The 13,083-nt window shown below is 35.5% G+C and overlaps 1 protein-coding gene across 2 annotated transcripts in view; it reads right to left on the bottom strand.

Annotated features, from left to right (window-relative positions):
- The window catches only part of LOC144977061 (serine hydrolase BPHL-like), a 31,914-nt gene that overhangs the window by 18,362 nt on the left and 469 nt on the right, over positions 1-13,083 (bottom strand). Inside the window, exons 1-4 of one of the 2 annotated variants that reach the window (XM_078921804.1) lie at positions 12,883-13,083; positions 10,258-10,358; positions 8,732-8,898; positions 4,498-4,651 (exon numbers count right to left, since the gene is read on the bottom strand). The exon at positions 12,883-13,083 is cut by the window's right edge and continues 78 nt beyond it. In XM_078921804.1, the coding sequence (XP_078777930.1) occupies positions 4,498-4,651; positions 8,732-8,898; positions 10,258-10,358; positions 12,883-12,932 (472 nt within the window). In that variant the 5' untranslated portion in view covers positions 12,933-13,083. The remainder of the gene's footprint in view (positions 1-4,497; positions 4,652-8,731; positions 8,899-10,257; positions 10,359-12,882) is intronic. The other variant, XM_078921803.1, reaches the window with a different exon arrangement.

Below are 13,083 nucleotides of genomic sequence, written 5' to 3'. Positions count from 1 at the left end.
AGCACAATCAATAGAAATTAGACTAGCAGGTATTCCCGTTCTACAGAGATGGGAAGGACTAAGCTACCTAGCCTGATTTGTGAAACACATAAAAACGTATTGACTATAAACAAGTGAACTGAAACTGAAACGTTTTCAATTCATTATAGATTTATAAGTTTGGAATATAGATATAACAGTGAACTGAGACAGAAACGTTTTCAACTTATTATAGATAATGAGTTTGGAATCTAGACATAGTAAAAATAATGTCTTTGGCCTCTTTTCTTATTTCTCTCACATTTCTGATTGCTTTAGTTATTTTTGCATTCAATGATGAGCAGATTTTAAAATGACCGGAAATGGAGTATGTCATCGTTTTATGGTGACTATCTGTTTTGTCATTTAAAAAAAAATTAAATTAAAGTTATTATTAAAATTGTGAAGAAACCAAACATTTTAAAACATATAGCTACTGCTTCCAGCACTTTGTCATTCCCAATCAACAATCCAAATGTGACTGTTCTTGGTTCCTTAGTTTTTAAATCTATAGAGCTACAGTGATTGGGGCTTAACTCCATTATAAGATACAAAAACAAACTTAGTTTGATATTGTATTTCTCAAATATGATAATCACCCCATTTGTATTAATTACGAACATATGTATTAAATTTTTTTCCTGTATTTTTTCATGACTATGATTAAAGAATGTTTCATAACTTTCATGTTTTTCATTTAAAACGCATGAAAGCATCCTACATTATTCAATTCAAGTAAATTTATTGTCACTGCTTAGTAATTATTAGTTGTATTTCTTCATTTATGCTTTTCATTATGAAACAGGAGGATCAGGTCCTGAAAAGTTTAATTTGTAACAGTTGAAGTAAAGTTTTTTCCTCTTTTTCCTTATATCACTAATTCAAGTAATCACGACAGTTAAGGCAGTTTTGTATTTTTACTGACACAAGATCGAAATATTGCTCTAAAGTCATACAAAACTGCTACTTTCGTTTTGTGTGCTACAGATCAAACTTTTCAAAATATCGAGTAAAAACAGTAAAGGTATTTTAAACATTGGCATAAAAATTGTGATTTACAAAATCTTCAACTTTCAAAATAAATGTATATCTACTTTTTGTTTAATGAGTACCTTTTTAGACATTTTCAGATTTTTAGGATTCACAAGAAGAAGCCTTTAGTTGCTTTCTTTGTTTTATCATTCTTATTCTATATGATTAAATGTTAAGTTGACAGATGATTCAAGAATTATAAAGACTGTTAAAAGGTTTGCGTTTAAGGTAAATTCTGATGAGAACAGAACTGGATAAGAAAAAAAAAGTATTAAGATTCTGAGCTACCCTGATATGTATTTCTTTACTGCCTATCTTACAGTACACCCTATTGTGCAAGTGTGTGCGTTCAATATGCAAGTTAATGATTTAAATGTAATTAACAACTATACAGTGGAACCTCCCATTTACGACACATCCGAATAGTGACAACCTCCTGATAACGACATTGACCCCTGGTCCTGATTTTTTTCTATTTGAGATCAGTAAAAAAACCCTCCAAATAACGACACACTTTTGATAAAACCTCCGAATAACGACATCAGTTTGGCGATTTTCGGCAGTTTTCGTAGATATCTGATACTAAAAATACCGAGTATGAGTACTCTAAGTTTATAAAACTTTTGCCATGCAACATGACAACGGTGCGCAATTATTTGACATGCTCATCCCAATGGAGGACAAAGTATCTGCTATCATTTCCAGCGCCAAACGTCAAACAGCGATAGGGGATTATTTCAAGCCAAACAAGTCTTGATGTTCATAACAAAATATTAAGGATGATGAACCTTTTTTTACATTTTTAATGGATAGAGAGAAACAAAAATAAAAGTTTAAAAAACCCAAACCCCCCCCCCCCCCCCAAAAAAAAAAAAAACAAAACAAAAAAAAAACCCCAAAAAAACCCCAAACATTTTTAATGCGGCCATGTGTTCCGTTGTATTCAAACAGCTGTTCACATGCCAGTCCCCAGCCCGGATGTGGCATGGTTAATAAATCCGCGGGCCTTACCACGCCCACTTTGTCCGCCATCTTGGAAACCTCTAAATAACAACACCTCCGGAAAACGACATAAAAACTTGGTCCCGTGGCATGTCATTATGGAGTTATAGTTAGACACCGAAGCTCGCCTAACGAACGACTTGCCCAACACGTGACCATTTTTTTTCTCGCGTCCTCTCGTCTATTCTCGTCACTCCCGAATAGAAAGAGGAGGCGGAGCTCATATGATATAACGCAATGAAAGTTCTGTCCGATGACGGGTGGAGGGATATCACCTCTCCAAAACTTACCTTATTATATGAGATCTTGAGATTCTTATCCAATCATCGATTGCTCGTTTGACAGTTCGCTTGTGAACAGTTAGGAGACCATCTCTTGATTTATGGCAGGCGGCTTTGCGTAAAGGCGGTGAGTGTTGTATACATCAAAGAGTACCGCTGACCGATGGGTAAATAGTGGTTGTGTAACCCAAAAGCCCTGCCGTCTCGACTGCAAGGTCTTGTATGTAATAGTTGCGTCACCATCTCAAGGCTCAGGAATTAATTAGTGAGCTGATTCAAACAATGTGGGTTTCAAATTTATCGTATACGTAATCATTTGGAAGCTACAGAGAAAGGTGTTTTTGTGTAATCCCTTTCACACACACACACACGCGCGCGCGCGCACACACAAACACACACACACAAACATATACAAACAATACACAAACAATACACATCCCTGGTCATCTATTGCCTATATTATTAATGTTAATATATACATCCCATGCTGATTGTCACTACCCCCCCCCCCCCCAACCATTTCCACCATCCAAGTACCAGCGGCCTTTTCTCTTTGATTTCGTATCATGGTCTACCCGAAGCCCAACACCTCGATCGTTTGTGGGTCAACCCACCCCCCCCCCCTCCCCCCACCTTCCCCCGTAATCAATTTATAATTTTCTCTCTGTATAGAGCGCCACATGCACAATTATATAATATTGAATGACACTGACCTTGCCCCTCCCCTAACACAAGCCAACAGCAACCCAAGCTATCCTCTATCACGTGACCTTAGATCCGATGCTGCATACCGCTTGAGAGTCTTCACTATCCAGATCTCGTTCATGGTCACGTGAGAAGGCTATATCCGTTCGGGTTCGGCGTTCGGGTTCGGCGTTCGACCCGATTTCGTTAAAAGCCTATTATCGGGAGGTTACACTGTAAAGCGCTTTGAGTGCGTTTAGTGGATATTGCCCTATATAAAAGCTCAAGTTTTTTTGTTTTTTTTTTAGTTAGCTTCATAATTCATATCCAAGCTTAGAGATGTTCATCTTTAAAACCTGTTGTTGCATTGCAGGGCAATTTTGCATGGCTATACTTATACTCATGGCAAAAGAAAAAAAAAATGTTTCCAAATTTTATATCCATATAAACTAAAAATTATTCCTCTTAAAGATTCATACATATTAAAAAAAAAAAATCTGGATCAGGGATTAAAAAAAAATCAAGTTAACCGTACAGTAAGTTACAAAATAATATTCAACATACAGTTGTTTAAAAAAAGACAAAACATAGTAATACTGTGAATATTCACTCTCATACCTGCATGAAATGAGTGCCTAATTTTTGTGAACACAAATTACGATCATTGTAATATATGTCAAACATTTATTCATTCATAAAATCAGAGGCGGATTATAATTTTGTTTGCCTTTATGACATTCTATCTTTCCATTCGGACAATAAATGTGGAATGCAATATAGTGACTTTGAAAAACATTGCTTTGAAATTATTTAATTACTACATTCGTGAGGCAAGACATGAGCAATTGCTTTGCAACAATAACTTAAACAGTCCAATTGCCTTGGTTTGTAACACAGAGGGAAAAGGCTTAAGTGCACACTCATTAAAATATTTGCTACTTGACGCTACTGATTTTGAAATAATGACCATGCAAAACATCATTGCCATGAAATGAACAGTTTTAGAAAAAAAAATTCTCTAAGCTTGGATATGAATTATGAAACGGACTATAGTTAGCAAAAACCACCTAAGATCATCTTCTGTTGTTACCTTTGGATGTACAAGTTGCTTAAGAATGAATTTAAGTCAAAATCTTCTTCTTCTTCTTCCTTTTAAGTCTGCAACTTCAAATTTTGAAGATTCCACAGACCACAGTATTTTGATTTCATTGGAGATGTGAGACTATTCCACTGTCTTAATATGTCGATGGTATGAACGAGTACAGGTAGGCATCCACTCTTGAGTGGGAAACCATAGACTTGGATGACTTCCTCTTATTTGATCAGAATCACGACTTTATGTTTCATTGCAGCCCAAAAAAGCACATTCATTCTAAATAAAAGTATATCCATTTCACTCTAGTTGCGTGAGATAGATTTAACTTTAATCACTTAGTGCAGCATGACTTAATACTACATTGAGATAATGGGTCGATTTTACCTTCAAAGAGTTCTATATCCTTATCAGTCATATATGCATTAGCACCCCACATCATTAGTTTCTTCACATTCCCAGGAAAGGCACCAGCAAGGATTATTCCTGTTATTCCACCATCACTCCATCCCAGGACTGAATAACGAGGAAAACCAAGTTTCTTGGGATGTGTGTGTGTGTGTGTGAGGGGGGGGGGGGGGGGGGAGGGGGGAATAATGAAGACAAACTTGTAAAATTGGTCCTCGACAGATAGATAGGTGAACTATTGAATTGAAGTATTATTATTGTTGTCATTATTATCGTTATTCTTCTTCTTATTATTATTATTATTTGAGGGTGAGTAAAATAAGTAATGGGACTCCGCTTATCACTTTAAAATAAATTGAATCAATAACATGTATTTCAAGGTCTCCCGCTATCTCATCAAGAGGTATTCTTCTGTCAGATTTGATCAATGCTTCTGTCTTTATTTGATTCACTGAGTTGACACTGCTTGGAGAGCGACCACAATGAGGTTTGCCAGATAAGGACAAGGTTGAGGGGGTGTCAGATTGGGTGTTTATTGCTTTTCATTTACTTCTAATTGATGATATACACATTCAATCTTCATGAAACCACTGCATCTACCTAATGCCTGAGTTTTATAAACATACCCAAGGCTTTAGAAAATATTACTCAAGGTTTCTCCTTCAAGAACAAGAAATTCAATGACAGCTCTTTGTCGCTGAAGGACATCCATAGAATTTTGTCAAAATTTGACAGAATTAAAAAAAAATTCAACTTTTGGCTTCGAGAGTACATGTAATTTAAGTCCAATTGAGCTGGATATGACACCATGTGGAAAAAAAAATGAACTCAGTTGGAGATTTGTCCCATTACTTTTTCACTCAGCCTCGCATTAGTGTTATTAATATTATTAATATTACTACTACTATCATTATTACTGTTTTTATCATCATCATAATTATCATTACATTTACACTCTGGATAATTGCAACAGTCCCCAAGAAACGGAATTGATTTTATATAAAAGTCACTGGTTAATTGCAACAAATTTTTTACCTCAAAAAGTGGCAAATTCAAGAAATCAAGCAAACAAATAAATGTCATGATTAAATTTCATCATGGGTGAAATCATGACACATTGAAGAATTGAGAGAGTCGGCAGGGTTTAATATTACGGTAATGTGTCACCACTCCATTAGCGACACAAGAAAACGGGGCTTTGCGTCCGCTTCAATGCCAAGATTTTAGCTCAATGAGATGCTGATAGCCCAGCAGGTGCCCTGACATTTGCATGAACATTTTCAGTATATCTTTCCAGACAGGCATGGGCAAATGTGAAACAATTAACAATATCAAACTGCTTAAGAAAGGCAGGTTTTGGATCTCAAATGGCTTCTTGTAAAGAGGGGTCAAATGACATTGAAATTCCAGAAAATTTCACCCACGAGCAATTCAATGAATTTGTCAATCTGAACTACAATTTAGAGACGACAGAGCTATCAAATGAAGAGCTCTTAGGAGCTATGCAGCTGGCAAAATGTCAGCGGCTTGAAGTGGATGCTGATGATGATGAAATGAACCTTTATTGAATAAAGAAAAGTTAGACCTTGTGAAAAATCTCCATCGCCTCATTCAAGAAGACTTTAACTTTAACAGATTTGCTTCTATCATTGAAAACTATTGAGCAACACATTTATAAATATTAGGCCTTAGCAAGAAAACAGATGACATTCTTATGGAAATGAGTGATGTCAAACGCAAAGGAAGATAATGAAATTTACAACTATAAAAAGCAACCCCTCCGCCTTTCCCCCCCCCCCCCCCTCTCCAAAAAAACAAAAAAAAAACAACAAAAAACAAAAAAAAAAACAAAAACAAAACAAAACAAAAAAAAAAAAAAATCAAATAAACAATTTTAATTAGGCCATCAACAGTCCCTAGCCCTTGTAAAATGAGGGAGGAAATGTTGCAATAGTGGACAGGAAACTCGACTTCAGTTAATCGCAACATTTTTGCTGATCCCAAGGTATTGCAATTATCCGGAGTGAACTGTACAACAAAAACATGAAGTAGAATGGCCAAAATACTAGGTCAAACATAACATAAGCATTCAAATTTGATTTTTTAAAAACAATTTTATTTTTTGTCAAAAAATGCACTGTTCAAAATATCTTAGATATTCTGAAAAGAGGAGCTTCAATCTTAAATCTGCTTTAATTTGTCCCTGTATGACAGAGCTCTACAGATAATTCAAAGAAGTAAATCAAATGACCAGACCAAATTTCTATTGCTTTCTTCACAAAAATGTCCAATCTGTTAATTAGAGCCTGACAAAAAGAGGTGAAAGCCTATAAATAAGCTTGAACTTGAATTTATGCTTCGGAACTAAATATAAAAGTCACGAGATAAAGTAAAGATGTCTCCCATCTGGACCCAAAATATCTGCAAAATTCTTCTTCTTCTAGGTTCCATGCCTGGTCCAGGCTTTGGATACTGCATGAATTATCTCTCTCCATTCCTCCCTGTCTCTTGCTTTTTCAAACAGCTCTTGGATTGTTAGGTTGGTGAAGCCCTTCAGTTGGTCTATGAGTGTTTTTCTTTGTCTCCCCCGGGCGCGTTTACCAGGTATTTTTCCACAACTTGCCAGGTATTCATTCTTATTTTTCCTTACTATGTGTCAGAAAAAGGATAGTTGTCGATCCACTATTAAGGGCATTAGTTTCCTTTGTTGGTATGTTTGTTTTAGCACTTCTTCGTTCGTTTTGTGTGCGGTATACGATATTCTCTGCATCCTTCTCAAGCACCACATTTCAAAAGCTTCAATGTTCTTTTGTGTTTCTGCATTTGTAGTCCAGCTTTCGCATCTGTAGAACAAGATTGGCCACACGTAGCACTTCAAGACTCGGAATCTAATCCCGAACGACATCTGTTTGTTTTTCAAAATGCTTCCCAGGTCCATGAAGGCCTGTTTGGCTTGAGTTATTCTTGCTCGTATGTCTCGGTTACATCTTCCATCTGTTGTCACTATTGAACCTAGGTATTTAAAACTTTCTACGTTGGTAAGCTGCTCGCAGTGAATCGTTATATTGCAGGTGTTGTTGTTTTCGGGGTTTTTCTGTATTACCATGCATTCTGTTTTGGTGATATTCACTTCCATTCCCTTGGCTTCACTATCTACTACCACTTTGTCAACAATCTTTTGAAGTTGGATTTCTGATGTTGCAATGAGTACCGTATCGTCTGCGTATCTTATATTATTTATGTTGTGACCTCCTACTTTTATTCCCTCCATATTATTTATGCCCCTCATGATTGTTTCTTGGTATAGATTAAACAGATCTGGTGAGGCAACACACCCTTGACGGACTCCTTTCTTAATAGGAATGGAATTTCCTGTAGAGTTTCCGATTTTGATAGATGCCTGCTGGGTGTAGTATAATGTTTGCATGAGTCTGAGGTCTTTCTCATCAGCGCCAATGGAGTGCAGTTGTTTTAGTATTTCTTCGTGGCGTACTCTATCAAAAGCTTTTTTGTAGTCGACAAAACAGAGGTATAGTGGGGTCTGAACCTGTATAGCTCTTTCACTTAAAACACGGAGGAGGTATATTGCGTTCCTTGTCCCTCTGTCAGGTTGGAATCCATATTGTTCTTCTGCGAATTCTGCAAAATTAAATCTGTATAAAATTTCCATTTAAAACAAATCACAAAGCTTTTCTCCGACTGTGAACAGGTTTGTCCACGAACAAACAAAACAACAACCCCCTGCCCCAAGAACCTTAAACATCCCTGCCTTCTTAAAAAAAGTTGGAGTAAAGTTTGTTTGTTTTAAAGGGTTTTACGGCACTTGCAATCCATTTAGGTTATTTCAGCCCTAGTAAAAATGAAGAAAATGGGATGGTGAAAAATTTCTTTAAAGGCACCCAAGAAAAAGTAAGACAAAGAAGAATGGTTCAAATAGGGAACAGATGTAGATTCCAATAGCACACTATCAGTGCACTTGTTTTGAAATAACTAAAAGCAACTCAGAAAACAGATATAGGGGGAAGGAAAACAAAGCGATTGACCTCCTGCTCACCATGGGAGGCCAAAAGACTCCATCCAGAAATCGGCGTATAGATAAGAAATGAGATAAGATGGATGAGAAAATAGGTTGGCTTGATGGTGCTATCATCATGTGTGAACCTCTAAGTGCTATTTCAAAGGTGTCAATTCATCCTCATAGATAATTTATTACTTGCATGAAGGCTGCTGCATCCTCAGCATCACGATGGAAATACATAAGGGGCCAGTCTCTATCAGGGGGTCGACTTTTGCCATAACCTCTTGGATTAAATGAAATGATAGTGTATTTGTCACAACTCAATCCATCAATTTGAGGACGAAAATCTGTCTCAGAAGAACCTGTGAAGAGTAATAATAATAATCACATTTGTTAAGTGCTTTTTGCCGAGTCATATCTGAAAAATTACAGTTTTCATGTACCACCGACACATGGGCGTTGAAGATAATGAATATATAAGAATGAAATAACACATGATAAAATCATAATACAATATACAATAGAAAATACAATTTACATTAAAGCACTCAATTTTCTCAAAGTAAATGTTTAAAGAAAAGATGGGTCTTGAGACATTTCTTAAAGCTTGCAACAATACTAGACAGTCTTATAGATAGTGGAATAGAATTCCAAACTGTGGGGTCGAATTTCGGGAGAGAGCCGTCTCCAAATTGCTTTAATTTTTATTTTGGTGTCACTAGTAAATAGGCGTCATTAGATCTTATTTTCCTATTTGATGCATAATGGAGAAGTAATTATAGAGTATAATTAGGGGATTTAGTTTTGAGAGCACAGGAACAGATTAGAGCAATATTGAAGGTCACTCGCTTGTCCTTAACTCTCTTGAGACTGAGGTTTTTCCTACCTCTACGTTGAAGACTGTTTTTAAAAACCAAGTTAATCATAAATTTATTGTTATATCTTAATCTTAATGAAATATGATAAGTAATTAGTTTGAAATTTACTTTTATATTTAATATAAACTGCATCACTTTATCTGTTACAGTTTTAATCCATTTTGAGTGACATATTTTGAAGCATTTCAGATCAGAAGCTATGAATATAGATAAATATCAATTCTTTGTCCATCTTGACTGACTTGCTCTAAATTGCTATAAAATTGAAACTAGTAATCGAGTATTGATACTGCCCTGCACAATTGAACGGTAAAAATGTTTAACTAGTGTTGAAGACGAGTCACGCATGTATGAGCACTTAAAAAACTAAAATAATTTTCACGATGAGTGATCCTGCATATATATTATGGGATTAGTCTACACAGTCTGCAACTGGTCCCGTATATTTACGGGATTAGTCCTAAGAGAGTTAATCATGCAAGCATGTTGGACACAACAAAACAATGCCCATCTCATTCTTATCATTACTGTATACCATATTATTCCTTTATACCATACTATTCTTCATTGCAATATTTTTGCATCTTTGATAACTTTCAAAGTTTTCTCCTTACAACTATTTACGAATTTAATGATCTCTGAATCTAACTTATTTATTTTAGCACGACTCGGGAAAATATCTCCTTTTGTCTTTCCAGTCTTCTCATCGTCTAGTATTGTTTTTTGTAATTGGCTGATAAAAGGTTAGGTCTCATAACGTTCACTGGTACACATTTTGATGATTTTTTGGAAGTTGTTATATTCAATTTTGTTAAATATGACCAATGAAAAACTTCAACTGACCTAAGGCGCCTGGAAGCAAGAGCACAGCATGGTCTCCATTGCCAGCTCTCTCATAATGAAAGTTGATTCCATTCACTTCAAGTTTATTACTACTGGAAACCCTACAAATGAATGAAAACAAAGGGCAAACAAGTTACTGGTAATATCAATCATGCATCTTTTTTATAACTAAAAGGATAAAATAAAAATTTCCTTCCAGGAAGCCCGGAATCGATCCCTCTGGAATCAATCGTATGAATGGACAATTGGTTTAACTGTAAAAAAATTCTTATGCCAATAAAAATGAATTGGAGACAGTTTATTATGAAAATTTTAATAATAATAAAATAAAAATTATAGAGCACCAGTCTCCACCGAAAATGTTTAATGGTGCTTTACAAAGACATCGTTGATATAAAAATTAAAAAAAAAATAGATGTTACAACTGTAGATGATCTATTGTTATGCTGATACCAATTGAATATGGAGATCGTGGTTTTGAAATATTAAAAAAATATTAAAGAAAAGTTAGTTTAAAATTTTCCGTCTTCAGTCTAGACTTGAACTGCTCAAAAGTATGAGCACTTCTGGTAAAGACCCAGAGAGAATTCCTGAATGATGGTGCAGCAAAGTAAAATACACATTCTGAGACTTGTTTTGGACATATTTCTTTCTAAATTGGTGTGTCATGAGGAGCGGGAGCTAAAGCCCAAGGTACCTGTACACCAGTTTTCAATGACAATAGATATTGTGGTGCAAAGCCATGAATACATTTGAAAATTATACAGGCTATCTTGAACTCAACTCTCCTCTCGACAGGCAACCCATGTAGATGTTTCAAAACAAAAATAATATTTTCTCTGTTTGTCACGATAATAATGCTAATAGTTTTGTTTTGGATTGTTAAAATTTTCATCAAAGTAAATTTTGGAAGACCAAAAAGTAGGGAGTTGAGCATGTGTCAGGATGCTGTTGCTTTAAAGATGGGTAGTTATCGCTGATTTTATGATGTGTTCCATATATAAGTTTGCAACAAATACTGGCAAGCAAAATAGGACAATAATTGAATGGTAGTGGTATATCTCCTTCTTGGCAGGAGTTAGGTGTCGCTCTGTTAGAGCGACATCTGGTATTACTTGCTAGTTTGTGCTATGTATTGCTCAGATAATGTCTCACTGGTTGCATTGACTTTTGTTAGTTTACTGTTGTCACAACGTCTAATTATTACAATAATGATAAAACATGGTAAAGGGATACTGATGAAAATATAAGTGAAAAATTAATGAAAGAAAAGAAGAAAATTATAGAACAATAGTAAGAGGAAGAAGAATGATAAATAAACAAATCAATAAATAAGCTTTAAAAAATAAAGGAAATTAAAAAAATAATAGTGATAAGAAAACAGATAAAATTAAAGTTTAAAAAAAAAATAATTGAAAGTTGTGCCCGCTGGGATTTGAACCTAGGACGATGTGCACTTAGTTGCAGGTCCGATAACCCAATTATTATTACCATTGTTGCAATGGAAATCTCAAATAATGACGCAAAATATTGTCCATTACAAGAATGTTAAACTTGGCTCATAATTGCATTTGAATATCATACCTGCACATATGTTCATTTCAACCCAGGACCTTCCAATCAATAGTCAAACAGCTAAATCACTACGCTACAGATCCGCCCAACTTGAGGAAATATTCAATCATGTCCATTTAGAGCAAATTTTTGAAAATATGAATTATGCGACTTCTGTTTTGTTATTTTGAAAATGTGAATTGCACATTAGCAGAAAAAAACAAACAAGGCATACAGATATTTTCCTTTTTATAGTTTTAGTTTACTGACTTTCTTTAATTTTTGCGATTAAGAAAATGGAGCGATATCTAGTGTTACGTTAGGTGACACTCTATCAGAGCAATATCTAGTGTTGCATTAGGTGTCGCTCTATCAGAGTGCCCCCCCCCCCCCCACCCCCAATAATAATAATAAAAATGCAACTCTTTAGGTTCTGTAACTGTAACACTAGGAAACTACGGTAGTCCTTCTAATAATAATAATAAATAGATAGATAGACCCAGATAGATATCTATTATCTAGAGTCTGTTATGCGGCTATGTGGTCTTGTGGTATGACACTCACTTTCGGATCGGAAGGTCCTGGGTTCGAGCCTCGCTCGATGCATAGTTGAGTCCTTGGAGACTGCTCTTTACTTGCATTCTCATTCTCTCACTGTACTCAATCATAAAATGAGTACCTGGCCATTAACAGTGTTGTCTCTGTCAGAAAAAAAATTGTAATTTAATATTGATAGTAATATCGCTTAACAGGCGTAATGTCCCCCCGTCCTACTACATGTTAAATGTTGCTGTTGACCAGGGACCCCTTGTTAAGCACTTTGAACAAGTTTAGTGGATATTGCGTTATATTATAAATAAATTTGACGGAGGACAGGGCTTTTGTATGGCCAGCAAGGGTAAATTTCAATTAGTAATTTGGTTTTAAAGTTGACGATGGCTTGGTAGGCCCACTGGAGCTTTGAGATGATGTGGTTGTCGTGTTCGTTGTGGACCCTGGTATGGGTGGTTTGATGTCACATGGTTCGGATTTCACAGACTCTTCTGCCATTGTGAATAAATTTCTGGATACCTCTGTATAGAGCTTTTAGACTTGGTGTAGTCTCCTTCGCTCCTCCTCATCTATTAATGATTGGACCAATTTTTATAATTGAACTTGTTTCCTAGGGTGTTGCTTATCTCCAACTCTGCTTTGAATTTATTCAATTTTTTTGCTGATACTGTGGTTTCTTGCAGTTTATTCCAGTTATTTACAATTCTAGATGAAAAAAAG

This window comes from Berghia stephanieae, chromosome 7 (assembly GCF_034508935.2).
Source record: "Berghia stephanieae isolate SIO BIC M18660-M18661 chromosome 7, UCSD_Bste_1.3, whole genome shotgun sequence".
In the NCBI taxonomy this organism is placed as follows: domain Eukaryota; kingdom Metazoa; phylum Mollusca; class Gastropoda; order Nudibranchia; family Aeolidiidae; genus Berghia; species Berghia stephanieae.
Note: the sequence above shows the minus strand (reverse complement) of the source record. Positions and strands in the feature narration are given on the sequence as shown.